This window comes from Dreissena polymorpha, chromosome 2 (assembly GCF_020536995.1).
Source record: "Dreissena polymorpha isolate Duluth1 chromosome 2, UMN_Dpol_1.0, whole genome shotgun sequence".
Lineage (NCBI taxonomy): Eukaryota > Metazoa > Mollusca > Bivalvia > Myida > Dreissenidae > Dreissena > Dreissena polymorpha.
In genome coordinates this window covers 20,228,663-20,244,753 of record NC_068356.1, presented here as the reverse complement: position 1 = coordinate 20,244,753, position 16,091 = coordinate 20,228,663, and the positions used below count along the sequence as shown (strand labels likewise).

Genomic DNA, 16,091 nt, shown 5'->3' with positions numbered 1-16,091 from the left:
CACAACGTTGTTTCTTCCCAACCATGCCAGCCTCAGAAGTAGTAAAGTGTAATAGTGTCTTGAAAATAGGCCGAGGCAATAATATGCGCATAATCATACAATTATACGATTATCAGTGTAACATAAATACGTTTCACACGAGATAATTTTATTAATTAAATACCCACGTACTTAAAAAAAAAATATCGTCAAAATGTAAAAAAAAATGCTTATTCGGCTGTATGCCTACATATCACGTATAAATTTACGTGCAACGTTCAGCTTTTAATACCCAACCGATGTGTCTATGTAATAGAAAAAAGAAATACACGTTGTTGCATTATATAATACGCATTCATTTCCACGTGGACGATTCCCGACAGTGTCACGGCAGCGCATCAATATAGATGAGTGTAAAGAAAACTAGTCCGGAATATTGGGACGCAGATGATACACTCTCGGAAGACGTTTGAGAGCTATCAGGACACTATTGTGAGAATCGGGAAATATCAGAACACTTTTCGTCTTAATCGAGCTCACACTCATTTCAGCTATGTTTGTCATGAAGCATTTGGGACAGACAGCCGAATTTGTTCAGTCATGACTTTGTGTTGAAATAGTTGGTTCCTATCGTTCATATTTGGAACAATGTCCTAATGGTGGCAAGACAATGTCTGGTTGTTGTTATAGAAGTGTTTTACAACCAATCGCAAGATCTTTTAACGTCCAATATTTTTATATGTAATCTGGAAGAAAAATAATTTCTATCAAAGTAAAATCATTCACATTTTTTAATGACATTGACGTTTAAAGCAAATCCACGCGTTAATGCGCGATGGTGCTGATACATATTCGACTGCGGCTTTGTTTCTACGAGTCAAAAATTTAACCTTTTGTCTGTGATCGGAAAACGTAACATATTTCGTCACATCCACATAAAACAACCAAGATACTGCATGTATCTAAAGTGTGCGTTTGTGTGCGTATTTGGCGTCCACAGACAGACCTTCTACCGGTTCTTTGTGAGCGCTTCCCGAATATGGCTCTAGACGATGACATGATAGCGCTAACATACGGCATCGCCAAAAGACCGCGCTCTCTCAGGACTCTGCCGAGGCTCTTGCATGACAATATACCAATTGATTTTAACAAGGTAATTGACAGAAATATACGCCCATCGTAAAAAAATAACCAATAAGTTGTCATATTTTTGGCTGGTTATGACAACAAACATTTGTGGAAGGTTCAGCAAAACTGTACGAGGAAGAGAGCGGAAAGTGCGAATTCCACATTTCTTCGTATAAACTAAGGGCAATTACTCAAAAGTTCCTTCAGCGATTAGGCTGGATATCGAACTTTCCGTCTTTTTATGTCAAAAAACATTTGCACGATTTTTGTGAATATTCGATGAAACTGTACGAGTTAGAGAGCGGAAACGGGAAATTCCGCATGTGTTTTTACACATGAAGAGCAAAGACTTTTAAATGCCTCGTGCGACGTTGATTGGAATCAAACATATGGCGTTTAGTTTATATTTTAACAAACGTTTCCTGAAAGTTTGGTGAAGATTCGATGAAAACCGTACGACCAAGAAAGCGTAGACAGTAGATGTACCGCCCGATGCCTGTCCGCTGAGGATTTACCAATAATACGCCGACGGGCAAATAAAAAGGCTTTTCGAGACCCTAAACTGACAACACTTTCAGAACTGGCACAGGACTACTGGTAAAAGGCGGATATGTTTGGCGGCTTTTAATAGGAATTAGTTAAAATACTGTTTCAGCATAACAAAAGTTAGTATTCTAACTTACCTTCAGTAACCAGGCCAAGACAAAGTGCCACCTAAAATAAAAATGTATCATTTACTTTTCGAATTATAATATTATAATAATAATAATAATAATAACACTAATAATAATAAAAATAATTAATGTATAGAAAATGTCACAAAACATAAAAACCTTGCACCCACCAAATAAAGCATGGTTGATCGAGCAGTTGTCAACAGTGTTTTGTCAGAAGTTAAATACCAGTAAACGATGATAAGCTGTTGTGAATGCCTCGCTTTGAATTCGGCACTCTGCGATAATGCTGCCTATGTTACATTTCAGTACACGCACTAAATGTCATCAGATCAACAAATGGTGTCAGTGATAAAGCCTAATTATGTAGCTGCGTGCACTATATCATCTATCACTGAGTGCGATCACCTAACGCATTCTGCCAAATCCTCCTTTTCTGGATTTTTTGTAAGCCGCTATCGTCAATAGTAACAAACATTATAAATTAATACAAATTCCTTTATCCGTGTATATAAGCGACTTTGAGTTACAACAAGTTTCCGCTGATATTACCCCGTGATAAATAACAATATAAATAATAATTACTATAATAAAAATGATAATAATAAATAAATCATAAATAAACAAACCAACAAACAAACATACAAATAGCGCGAGGATTTGATATTAATTAGTAAAAACATATATATATATATATATATATATATATATATATATATATATACACATACAATAAAAGCTCCATATACATGGCTTACGAGTCACTAAGTTGACATGTTAGGATGTAGACATACAATTAAATCATTTAAATAAGTGCCGGAAAGTGTTAGGATCACGATAACAAAAATAGTCACATTGTTTTAAGTATTAACATGCATAGTTTAGATGAATTACTTCTGTTAATTATTAACAAATCATAGTATTGCAAGTTATGTGAAACTTAGTAATAACATTTACAAAGGAAGTTTAAGGCACATATTGATGTGTTTTTAATGTTTGTCGGATAAATGTAAAGCTTCCGAGCGTTTTATATAGCAATCTTTAATAAACAATGCAGATATAAAAACAAGTCTCTTATCAGTCAGCATACATAATAGCTTCTCGCTATACGGATTGTACGTTATTTTTGGTTTAATCTTAGAGACACAATTATAAAAATATAGTCTTAAACAAATGCTTTGGTAGTTGCATAGACACATAATTGTCACATCCAAGTTCGTGTTTAATTTGCCGGTAAGTCCTGAGCTAAGGTTGAAATACGTACGTGTAAATGTCTCCTTAACATGGCACAAAACATTGGCCAGCGACATGTTGCTCATGGATTTAGACGTATACAAATAGAGTAAATTTAATTGCTCAAAAACACGTTTCACGTCAGAACGCCACCCGTGGCTGTGTGAGTAATCCCACAAAATACGTTCTTTGTACTTCTATCATCTGGCATTTGTACGACACAGTCGCATAGGTGGCGCATGTTCAGGTGATGTCGCATTGTAGGCGCTTGCCATCAAGTATCGCCATTGATAGCGACGTTTGACGCATGATTGTGGGCGCCTAGAGACGACCGGATATATCTGTTTTGTATCATATCACAATTTGCGTACTTTTTATAACTCACCACACACGATATATCAACTCTTAAAGAATAGCGGAAAACATGCACTTAAATTGTAATAAAACAATGACAGACGAATAGCACATATGCCGATTTGTTGGTAACATGTTGCCATGTAGACTATATATAACATGTAAAAAATTGTGTATGGACATTAGGATGTTTGTTTTATTTCCACCCCTACCAGGGGCGGGCGGATTTCGTCATGTCATGGAAGTTATATTAGTTGATTCAATGTGTGATTGACTAGGAAGCCTTGTGGTAACAACTAAATAAAGAACAAAGAACTATTCTAAGAGTTTTTGTTTATGTGTAATTATGGTCAACAAAAAGCTAACCCTGAATGTGTGAGATGGATTGTGAAGACTTGCAGTAACACAAATCCTCATTTACCGTAGAGCAGATGAACAATTCAACAAGATAAATGATCAACATTAATAAACCTTCCCAACATATGAGTTGCGTCGTGCGAAAATTGGTCTTATTCCATATGCGGCAAGCAAAATCTGGGCTACCTTGTCAGCTATTAAGCCATACGATATTTTGTGGTCTCATTAGCGAACAGAGAAGCGCATGACCAGACATCATGAATGCTTCACATACAGCCTGCAGCTGGTCTGGAGCTACTCTGGCCGAATATGGCATAAGACCCATATGTGCACGACGTGATTAATCATTATAGGTAGGCAACATGTGTGTGACTTCAGAAATCCTTATGAAATGTTTAATCATACTCCAAGAATTTGCAGAAAATCCCTCACATTTCCAAGTGGATTCTTTTCAGGGACCTTTTCACGTTTTGGTTTATTCACAAAATCGAAACTAGAAATGGCGCGGCAGAGGCCGACGCGTATCCCCACGCCGCATGTTTGACCCAAGGGCGCCCCAGGGTTGATCATGGGGCCATGCATAGTTGAGATTGACTGTATTGTCATAAGAGAAGTTCAGTATCAATTAGAAGTGAATGGGTGTAAAAATAAAGAAGTTATAGTAAAAGGCAATTTTGGGAGGGTGTGGCCTATGTGGGCGGGGTGCCCCAGGGTTGGTAATGGGGCCATGCATAGTTGAGATTGACCGTATTGTCATAAGAGAGGTTCAGTATCAATTTGAAGTGAATCAGTGTATTAATGAAGAAATTATAGTAAAAGGCAATTTTGGGCGGGTGTGGTCTATGTGGGCGTGGCGCCCCAGGGTTGGCAACGGGGCCATGCATAGTTGAGTTTGACCGTTTTGTCATAAGAGAGGTTCAGTATCAATTTGAAGTGAATCAGTGTAGAAATGAAGAAGTTAATGTAAAATAACCTAAATTTTTTTTATAGTAAATGGATTTTTTTGGTGGGTGTGGCCTATGTGGGCGGGCGCCCCAGGGTTGGGATTGGGGCCATGCATAGTTGAGATTGACCCTAATGTCATAACAAAAGTTCAGTATCAATTTGAAGTGAATCCGTGTAGAAATGAAAAAATTATAGTAAATGGAAATTTTTGGTGGGTGTGGCCTATGTGGGCGGGGCGCCCCAGGGTTGGGAATGGGGCCATGCATGGTTGAGATTGACCGTATTGTCATAGGTGAGGTCCAGTATCAATTTGAAGTGAATCGGTGTAGAAATAAAGAAGTAAATGTAAAATAACCTAAAAAAATGAGTGATAATTTCTGACGCGGCCCCACCCCAACCCCTATAACTTTTGACCCAGGGGTCAGATCAAAATTCCAAATAGTGCACCGTCGCACATATGCTCATAGCTACCATGTGTGTAAATTTCAAGGTTCTAGTGCTTTTAGTGTAGGAGGAGATAGTGGCCAGGACGGACGGACAGACGGACAGACGGACGGACAGACGGACGGACGGACGGCGGAGATCACCACAATATCCCCACCTTTTTTTCAAAAAGCGTGGGGATAAAAAAATATTTCAGAATCGCAAATTATAGTTGTAGTTTATGATATTTTTGAGGAAACAGTAATACTGAACACTAAGCATGGTCTAAAATATCCGTTATAATTATGCAAATTTTTACGATTTAAAAAACCTGACAATTATAAACCATTACAAACGTGAAACTTTTACTCCGGTCATATCAGTGGTGTGATCCCAGTTAAGGATAATTTTTTTGTTTCTTTAATTTCATTCTTGTTTTTACTTGAGCTATTTAGTTCCAATGTTTACATTTATTAATTTAAAGCATTTAATAACAAACTTTAATATATGCCAAAATCTGTATAAATCCCTTTAAATTTACGTACTTTTTTAATACTGTAGAGCTATACCACATATTCTTTAGCTAAATGGGAAAAGGCAGACCTTTTATCATTATCTTAACATTTTTATAGTGTTTAGCTTAACATTTAATATTCAACCTGTCATAGCTTAAAACTGACTTTAATAACAACGTCATAATTTCTCATGTATTTATCAAATATAATACAATCTAAATCTATCCCCAATCACTGTGCTGCGATTCTGAGCATGTTTTCAACACTTGTTTCCTTCTCTCTAGGCTTCCCAAGTTTTTCCCCTAACTGGGTTTCATACTTGTCAATAGTTTCCCAGTCCTTGAATTTCACCACCTGTATGCCTGAAAATTGTATATAGTTTTATTCAGCAAGTACACATCATATTATAATGTTTTTATTTTGGGAAAATTAGTTTAATATATATGGATACAAAATTACAATAGACTGATCAAAATACAAAGAAATGCACTGTTGTAGACAAGACTTGTATTGTCTTGCATATGTAGCAAAGTATAATGTTTCAAGCATAAATTCTTATTTTTAATTATTTCCAACTTATTATGCTGTAGTTTTTTGTTAAAAAAGGACAATGTGTGAAGTAATAATGTTGTTTTTTATAAATAAAAAATGATAAGTTGTAGCAGGAAATATAAATTTGTATGAAACCATATTAGATTAATGGAAAAAAATATACCCTTTTCACATACTAACAATATTTACCATATTATGTTTAGTGGAAAATATGCTTTATTTTATATGTCCTTGATTCAGCCACACTAGCTATATCAGTTTAATCATGTGCCTGTAACTGGAATTTAACGGCAATTTACCAGTAGTTATAATAAACATTATCAATAACTAATACTGTGGATTAATTTGACTTCGTAAATATGAACTCTCATGTATTGATTAAATCGGGCATATTCAGTGGATTCATATACATCATTTCACTTAATTGTCTGATTTAAGACTTTGAACTTTGTTACATTTGGACGTTAGTTAAGCACTCAATGTCATGATTGAGTGCACCAACGAAAATCAATAAAAATTTCTTAAACAAATATTATTAGTTTCACAATAAAAAATATAATAAAATAATTATCAATGAACATTTACCTCTTTGTTTAAGCAAGTCCATTATGGCCTGCCGTTGAGATTTGATAGTCAGGAGTCCAGACTGAATATCTTTGAGCATAGTTTTCCCAACCTCGAAACCGTCTGCCATGGTGTTGTTTATGACACCTACTGGTCCACGCCCCACCCAGCCACTGCAGTACAGGCCTGGAAAAAACATGACATGGAATGGAGCATTTCTTTACATTTCTACTTACATGTTATATGTTAATACCTACATTAATGTGTGCTTTGGGGTAAATGGCCTGACCAAATTTCATGAAGATGTTGGCAATATACAAGGACTCTGTAGAGTTAACAAGGTAAATATTGTTGACAGACAATAAAAAGATCATCAAAACAGCTCAGGTGAGCTAAAAATGTTGCCCCTTAAGTGGTAATTACCTACAAGTTGACACTGTAGGATGCACAATGATGGACCACAATAGCTCACCATGAACAACAATGGGTATCTATCAAATTACGTCAATAGTTTAAACAAGAGGGCCTGAAAGGCCCAAAGTCGCTCATTTGAGATAACAAGATATTATTGGGACAAATCTTCTGACCAAGTTTCATGAAGATCAGAAAATAAATGTGGCCTCTAGAGTGTTAACAAGGTTTTACTATAGCCAAATAAGGAAAAATGCCCCGCCCCCTGGCAGCTTCCAAGATATTATCGGGATGAATCTTCTGACCAAGTTTCATGAAGATCGGACAGTAAATGTGGCCTCTAGAGTGTTAACAAGATTTTACTATAGTCATATAAGGAAAAATGCCCCGCCCCTTGGAAGCAATGTTTTTCAAGCAAATTAATTATTTTTGAACTCATCCAAGATATCATTGAGACCATTCTTCTTACCAAATTTCATGAAGATTGGACAATAAATGTGGCCTTTAGAATGTTAACAAGGTTTTACTAAAGCCATATATAGCCATATAAGGTAAAATGCCCCGCCCCTGGTGGCCAAGTTTTTAAAGCAACCAAAACCATTTTCGAACTCATCCAAGATATCATTGGGACAAATCTTCTGACCAAGTTTTATGGTACTGGAAAATAAATGTGGCCTCTAGAGTGTGAACAAGGTTTTACTATAGCCATACAAGGGAAAAATGCCCGGCCCCCTGACGGCCATGTTTTTCAACAAACCGGCATCATTTTCGAAGTCTTCCAAGACATTGGGATGAATCTTCTGACCAAGTTTCACGAAGATCAGAAATAAATGTGGCCTCTAGAGTGTTAACAAGATTTTACTATAGCCATATAAGGAAAAATGACCCGCCCCTTGGCAGCCATGTTTTTCAAGCAAACGTTACAATTTTCGAACTCATCCAAGATATCATTGAGACCAATCTTCTGACCAAATTTCATAAAGATTGGACAACAAATGTGGCCTCTAGAGAGTTAACAAGGCAAATGTTGATGGCTCACGACGCACGACGGACAAAAAGCGATCACAAAAGCTCACCATGATCATGTTGTGCTCAGGTGAGCTAAAAAGCAGACAATGTCACCTTGATAAGCTCTAAATAATTTTAACAAGAGGGCCAAGATGGCCCTAGTTCGCTCACCTGAGAGGAGTCGGTTCATTCAATCTTTACCAAATGTCAAACTTGACCTAGACATTGTCCAGACAAACATCCTGGTCAAGTTTCATCATTATTTCATCTGCGAGTCATGATCAATGTACCTATGAAGTTTCATGATCCTAGGCGTAAGCATTCTTGAGTTATCATCAGGAAACCATTTTTCTAAGTTGAGTCACCGTGACCTTGACAGCCATTGTGTGAATACGTTTTTTGGCACTGTGACCTTGACCTTTGACCTAGTGACCTGAAAATCAATAGGGGTCATCTGCGAGTCATGATCATTGTACCTATGAAGTTTCATGATCCTAGGCATAAGCTTACTTGAGTTATCATCCAGAAACCATTTTACTATTTCAGGTCACCGTGACCTTGACCTTTGACATAGTGACCTGAAAATCAATAGGGGTCATCTGCGAGTCATGATCAATTTACCTATGAAGTTTCATGATCCTAGGCATAAGCGTTCTTGAGTTATCATCTGGAAACAATTTTACTATTTCGGGTCACCGTGACCTTGACCTTTGACCTACTGACCTGAAAATCAATAGAGGTCATCTACGAGTCATGATCAATGTACCTATGAAGTTTCATGATCCTAGGCCTAAGCGTTCTTGAGTTATCATCGGGAAACCATTTTACTATTTCGGGTCATCATGACCTTGACCTTTGACCTAGTGACCTGAAAATCGATAGGGGTCATCTACGAGTTATGATCAATGTACCTATGAAGTTTCATGATCCTAGGCCTAAGCGTTCTTGAGTTATCATCCGGAAACCATTTTACTATTTCGGGTCATTGTGACCTTGACCTTTGACCCAGTGACCTGAAAATCAATAGGGATTATCTGTGAGTCATGATCAATGTATCTATGAAGTTTCATGATCCTAGGCATAAGCGTTCTTGAGTTATCATCCAGAAACCATTTTACTGCTTTGGGTCACCGTGACCTTGACCTTTGACCTAGTGACCTGAAAATCAATAGGGGTCATCTTCAATTCATGATCAATGTATCTATGAAGTTTCTTGATCCTAGGCATAAGTGTTCTTGAGTTATCATCCGGAAACTATTTAACTATTTCGGGTCATCTTGACCTTGACCTTTGACCTAGTGACCTGAAAATCAATAGGGGTCATCTGCGAGTCATGATCAATGTACCTATGAAGTTTCATGATCCTTGGCATAAGCGCTCTTGAGTTATCATCCGGACACCATCTGGTGGACGGACCGACATGAGCAAAACAATATACCCCCTCTTCTTCGAAAGGGGGGGGTCATAATGAGAAAACTTCACCCCTTCCAGCAGCCATGTTGTTCAACTGACCGAAACCATTTTTTAACTCAACTCTCGTATCAAGGAAACAAATGTTCTGAGCAAATTTCATGAAAATTGGGCCAAACATGTGACTTCTACTGTGTTCACATGTTTTCACTATATACATAAATACATATAGAGGAAAATGCCCCGCCCACTGGCGGCCATGTTTTTTCACTGATCCCGACCATTTTCAAACTTGTCCGAGATATCAATAAAACCAATGTATTGACCAACTTTCATGATGATTGGGCAAAAATTGTGACTTCTAGAGTGTTTACAAGGTATCTCTATAGCCAAATAGGGAAAACTGCCACTATATACATATAGAGAAAAATGCCAGCCCACTGGCGGCCATGTTTTTTCACCGATCTCGACCATTTTCGAACTCGTCCGAGACATCAATTATACCAATGTTTTTACCAACTTTCATGTTGATTGGGCAAAAATTGTGACTTCTAGAGTGTTTACAAGGTTTCTCTATAGCCAAATAAGGAAAACTGCCCCGCCCACTGGCGGCCATGTTTTTCAACAGATCGGAACCACTTTTTAACTCAACCAAGATATCATTAAGACAAACATTTTGACAAAGTTACATGAAGATTGGGCATGAAATGTGACTTCTACAGTGTTTACAAGGTTTTTCTTTTTTTTTGACCTAGTGACCTAGTTTTTGACCCGGCACAACCCAGTTTCGAACTCGGCCGAGATTTCAATGGGACAAAGCTTCTGACCAAGTTTCATGAAGATGGGACAAGAAATGTGGCCTCTAGAGTATTTACGAGCAAATGTTAACGGACGGACGGACGGACGGACATACGACAGACAAAGACCGGTCACAAAAGCTCACCTGAGCAATCAGGTGAGCTAAAAAACTAAATTAATTCCTACATGTTTCCCCTGTCACCCTCCCCTCTCTATTGGGTATAATTCCTGCCCTGGTGTCAAATGGTACTGCAGGATCTATTGGCCTTCCCTTGTAGCCAATACTTCGCAGGACTAGCCCACACTCAATAGTTTCTGTTTCTGAAGTCATCACAGCCCTTTGGTTAAAAATGTCATCACCCTAAAATTCAATTGAAGACATTTTCATGACAAACTATGAACTTAAATTGTGCTTATCCCTTATTTATTCATCTATTGATACAGTTACCTACAACTTAATCAAACAATACACAAATAACACAATAATTAGTTTGCTTCCCGTTTGTTTACAAGTAAAGGGTTAGAAACTTGTTTACCCAGCTACAGTAAGGTGCAAAGAATCTAGTAAAACTGTAAGATTTATTATTGAAACATTGTTCCAAGAGAATCAGTGCAAAAACATTGTTATTTGATACCAAAAATATATTATAACAAAGAGATGTGTTTGTCAGAAACACAATGCCCCCTTCTGCGCTGCTTTGAAGCCATACTTTTGACCTTTGACCTTTAAGGTTGACATTGACCTTTCACCACTCAAAATGTGCAGCTCAACGAGAAATAAGTAAGAGATTGAATGGAGAAATGAAAATTATTTTTAAATTTTTGACCTTTGATCTTGAAGGATGACCTTGACCTTTCACCACTCAAAATGAGCAGCTCCACGAGATACACTTGCATGCCAAATATGAAGTTGATGTGTTCAATATTAAAAAAGTTATGATAAAAAAGTATTAGGAAAGAAAAATACAATGATATTTGACCTATGACCTTGAAGGATGACCTTGACCTTGACTTTTCAACACTCAAAATGAGCAGCTTCATGAGATACACATGAATGGTAAATATCAAGTTGCTATGTTCAATATTGCAAAAGTTATCAAACTTTAACCAAGGTTAAAGTTTTGGACAGAATGACAGACAGACAGACAGGACAAAACCAATATAACCCTGATCTATCTATCCGGGGGTATAAAAAAACACTCACAACAGACAACAAGAGATGTGTTTGTCAGAAACACAATGTCCCCTATTGGGCCGCTTTGAAGCCATAAATTTGACCTTTGACCTTGAAGGATGACCTTGACCTTGACCTTTAGCCACTCAAAATGTGCAGCTCCATGAGATACACATGCATGCCAAATATCAAGTTGCTATCTTCAATATTCAAAAGGTTATGACCAAACTTTAACGAAGGTTAAAGTTTTAGGAACGAAAAATACAATTATATTTGACCTTTGACATAGAAGGATGACCTTGACCTTGACTTTTCACCACTCAAAATCTGCAGCTCCATGAGATACACATGCATGCCAAATACGAAGTTGCTATCTTCAATATTGCTAAAGGTATAAGACTTTAACCAAGGTTAAAGTTTTGTGACACACACATACAATGACTGACTGACTGACACAATGACAGACAGACAGGCCAAAAATAACATGCCCCCGATCTTTCAATCCGGGGGCATAAAAACCTGCAAATCTTTCCAACCAGGGGCTTATTTTTACCTCCAGATTGTTAACAGCAAACTTCACACCAGTGATTTTGTGAGCCCTGGTAAGGACCTCTATAGGGCTGAGTCTGAACCTTAGTTCCCACTCCCTGTCAGCAGTCTTCCACAGTTTAGTGTCATCTTCACTGGGAGATAGGGCTGCTTTGTACAACAATTCTGTCAGCCGCTTTCTAGGTCTTGGAATGTCTGTTTTTACAGAATAAAGTCCGTAAAAATTCCTCACATGGTGATCATATCAGATTGTACAAGATTCAGAGATCATGTTCAGCAATAATAATATTACCGGTATGTTCATGATTAAAATGTTGCAATTATTGGATTCTGTTTACAAGTTTTTTCTATTTTCAATGATTGACCACTTGTACATTGAGACCATCAAATCATATCATATTGTGTCCTTACAAAGCATAATATTGGTATCTCATGGTACTTTCCCATTCAGAAGCAAAGTAAAAATGGCTATGTGCAAACAGCATAAAACCAGAGTAACTCACAGTCTCTTCAGGTTTTATGCTGTTTGCTGCTCATCAGTAACTAAAGGTTGGAAATGAAGCCTTTAAAACTTGAATTTAGTAAGAAAGGTCTATAAAATTAAACTTTCTAAGTGACTAAAAATGCGTAAAAATAAGTATCTAAGTGGTAAAGGGTTAAATATTATATTGATGGTGTTTAATTTATACAATTCATCATAAAATGATCTTAATGTGAAATCTCAGACAGCACCACAAGTAAATAGATATGATCGTGATGGTTTTCACTGATCTTATGATATTAACAAGATGTGTTTGTGAAACACAATGTCCCCCTATATGATGTTTGACATTGTAGGATGACCTTGACCTTGTGAAGGATGACCTTGACCTTGACCTTTCACCACTCAAAATGTGCAGCTCCATGAGATACACATGCATGCCAAATATCAAGTTGCTATCTTCAATATTGCAAAAGTATTCATAAAATAAGTGATTTGGGCCACATATATTTGACCTCTGACCTTGAAGGATGACCTTGACCTTGACCTTTCACCACTCAAAATGAGCAGCACCATGAGATGCACATGCATGCCAAATATCAAGTTGCTATCTTCAATATTGCAAAAGTATTCATAAAATGAGCGATTTTGGCCACATATAATTGACCTCTGACCTTGAAGGATGACCTTGACCTTTCACCACTCAAAATGTGCAGCTCCATGAGATACACATGCATGCCAAATATCAAGTTGCTATCTTCAATATTGCAAAAGTATTCATAAAATGAGCGATTTTGGCCACATATATTTGACCTCTGACCTTGAAGGATGACATTGACCTTGACCTTTCACCACTCAAAATGTGCAGCTTCATGAGATACACATGCATGCCAAATCTTGGTATTCTTGGCTATCTTCAATATAGCAAAAGTTATTGCAAAATGTTAAAGTTGGCGCAAACAGACAGACCAACAGACCAACAGACCAACAGACAGACAGGGCAAAAACAATATGTCCCCCACTGTACTATAGTGGGGGACATAAAAACCTGTTACATCATAGAGATCAAACATCAAACATCCCTGTACCATCGAGCACTTTTTGCAGTCCATCATAGTCTGCATGGTGGAGTAGTGGCCGTGTCCCGGGCAACTTAGTCATCTCCCGGAGCTCCTTGATGGTAAACGCCACCTGCAGGGGACCACGTCTGCCCACCAACACCACACGACGTACACGACTGCCTCGCAACACCTCCAGGCTGTGTTGTGTTATATCTGTTTTCTGACTCGAGAAAGGTCATAATTTGATATTCTTTTTGTTGTCACATATTAAGTTTTTTTTGTGTTATACATTTGAAGAAAAGACATGAGAACATAGGACAAAGATACCCCTACATAGTTCTTGTTTTAAAATTGGACCATTGACTTCTAAGAATGACTTTGACCTATGATTAAAGGAGACGGTATCTACATGCGACATGTTGTCTTATGATGATTAACCTTTGTGCAAAGTTGTTTTTAATCAATCAATATATGGCAGAGTCATAACTGAGACATGAATTTTGTAAAGCTGTTAAAAAGTCAAAATTGACCTCTGACCTGTAAATATACATTTATCTTTGAGGTATGGTGACAGGTCTACACACGACATATGTCCTCTTTGGATGGTTTACATCTATGCCAAGTTATTTAAAACGAACATCAATATAAGACAAAGTTATGGCTGAGACAAGAACTTTCAAACGCACATCCATATACCAAGACAGATGCATGGATGCACTGTGCAACTTCTATCACTATGCAACTTCTATCACTGTACAACTTCTACTACTGTGCGACTTCTATTACCAACCGTCTTCATACAGGGTATACAATCCATAGGAAGCTATTGAATGTATATATAACATACAAGTCCAACATAGTCCCTAGGTTGCTCTCCTGGGAGCCAAAGGAACTACATTGTTATCAGCTTTTATGATGTTTCTGGAACCAACATTTCATTAAAACAATGTCCAGAAACAAATGAGTTAAAAATGCAACATCAAGAGTGTTCATAATGCCTCAGCATATACATACAAGTAAAACTTCCCCACTTTCATGACAATTGGGCAAACAATGTTACTAAATTGCTAACAAGGTTTCCTTACAACCATAGCAGGAAAACTGCCCAGCCCCTTGGTTGCCATGTTTTTAAACAGACCAGACCCGCTTTCCACCTCAGATGAGATATCATTAGAACAAATTTCTTTGCAAGTTTCATGACAATCTGTCAAAAAAAAAGCTTGTAGTCTTTAAATGATTTCACTATCGCCGTATAAGAAAAACTGCTCCACTTCTTTTCAACTTTCCAGTAACATTTTTTAACATGGCCAATAGGCCAAGATATTAAAAGAATTGTTCTGAGCAATTTTAATGAGGGAAAAAACATGACTTATATCGGGTTCACAAGGTTTTACTATCACAAAATTATAAAAACTGCCCCATCTTCTTAGAGCCATGTTGTTCAATGGACCTGAACCACTTTTATACTTGGCTGATATGTCATAGGATTAAATGTTCAGAGCAAGTTGCCGCATGAAACAGCAAAAAAGGTGATGAATAGAGGGTTCAAAGGCTTTTCTTACTTTGACCATGTGACCTAGTTTTTGATCCCACAAACTCTGCCAAGATACCATTGGGACAAATATTCTGAATAACCTTCATGCAATTTGGGCAAAACATTTGGCCTCTTGAGTGTTCACAAGGTAAATGATGAAAAGTACGATGGAAAAAGTGTGCTAAAATAAGACTATTGCCAAGCAATATATGACCCCTACCGGCTCCACCATTGTCAGAAATTCCACTATTGTCAGAATTATTTTGTTTATTTGTTGCCATAGCAACCAGAATTTTTGACGTAGGAACAAAATGAAATGATGTGCATAATGTCCATATTGCCATCTATCCATGTTTCAAGTTTCATGAAAAAATATGAAGAACTTTTAAAGTTATCGCAGGATCCAGAAAACCACCATTTTCAGCAGTATTTCTAGTCTATTTGTTGCCATGGCAACCATAATTCTTGACGTAGGAACAAAATGAAATAACATGAATAATGTCCATATTGCCATCTATCCATGTGTCAAGTTTCGTGAAAAAATATGAAGAACTTTGAAAGTTATCGCAGGATCCAGAAAAGTGTGATGGACAGACAGACAGACAGACAGACAGACAGACAGACAGACAGACAGACAGACAGACAGACAGACAGACAGACAGACAGACAGACAGACAGACAGACAGACAGACTGACAGACAGACTGACAGACAGAGCGCAAACCATAAGTCCCCTCCGGTGAAACCGGTAGGGGACAAAAAATCTCACCATCAAAAAAGAAAGCTCTGGTAAGCTTATAAAACAGTCCCTTACAGCCAGTAAATCCACTGGTGTCAGAAGAATCCTTGCAACATCCAAGGCTACATTTCCATGTCCCAGCACCACTGCTGTGTCTGTGTCCAGGTGCACGTTTAGCTACAATTGAATCATGATTCAACATG

The 16,091-nt window shown here is 37.5% G+C and overlaps 2 protein-coding genes across 2 annotated transcripts in view; both read right to left on the bottom strand.

The window, feature by feature from the left end:
* Positions 1-2,096, bottom strand: part of LOC127866142 (scavenger receptor cysteine-rich domain superfamily protein-like) — a 28,091-nt gene extending 25,995 nt beyond the window's left edge. Inside the window, exons 1-2 of the mRNA XM_052406555.1 lie at positions 1,952-2,096; positions 1,791-1,821 (exon numbers count right to left, since the gene is read on the bottom strand). Coding sequence (XP_052262515.1) covers positions 1,791-1,821; positions 1,952-1,963 — 43 coding nt within the window. The 5' untranslated portion in view covers positions 1,964-2,096. The remainder of the gene's footprint in view (positions 1-1,790; positions 1,822-1,951) is intronic.
* A 3,693-nt stretch (positions 2,097-5,789) lies between these two features.
* Positions 5,790-16,091, bottom strand: part of LOC127866137 (NADPH:adrenodoxin oxidoreductase, mitochondrial-like) — a 32,630-nt gene continuing 22,328 nt past the window's right edge. Inside the window, exons 7-12 of the mRNA XM_052406549.1 lie at positions 15,964-16,065; positions 13,644-13,836; positions 12,079-12,269; positions 10,538-10,712; positions 6,746-6,910; positions 5,790-5,970 (exon numbers count right to left, since the gene is read on the bottom strand). Of these exons, the coding sequence (XP_052262509.1) occupies positions 5,840-5,970; positions 6,746-6,910; positions 10,538-10,712; positions 12,079-12,269; positions 13,644-13,836; positions 15,964-16,065 (957 nt within the window). The 3' untranslated portion in view covers positions 5,790-5,839. The remainder of the gene's footprint in view (positions 5,971-6,745; positions 6,911-10,537; positions 10,713-12,078; positions 12,270-13,643; positions 13,837-15,963; positions 16,066-16,091) is intronic.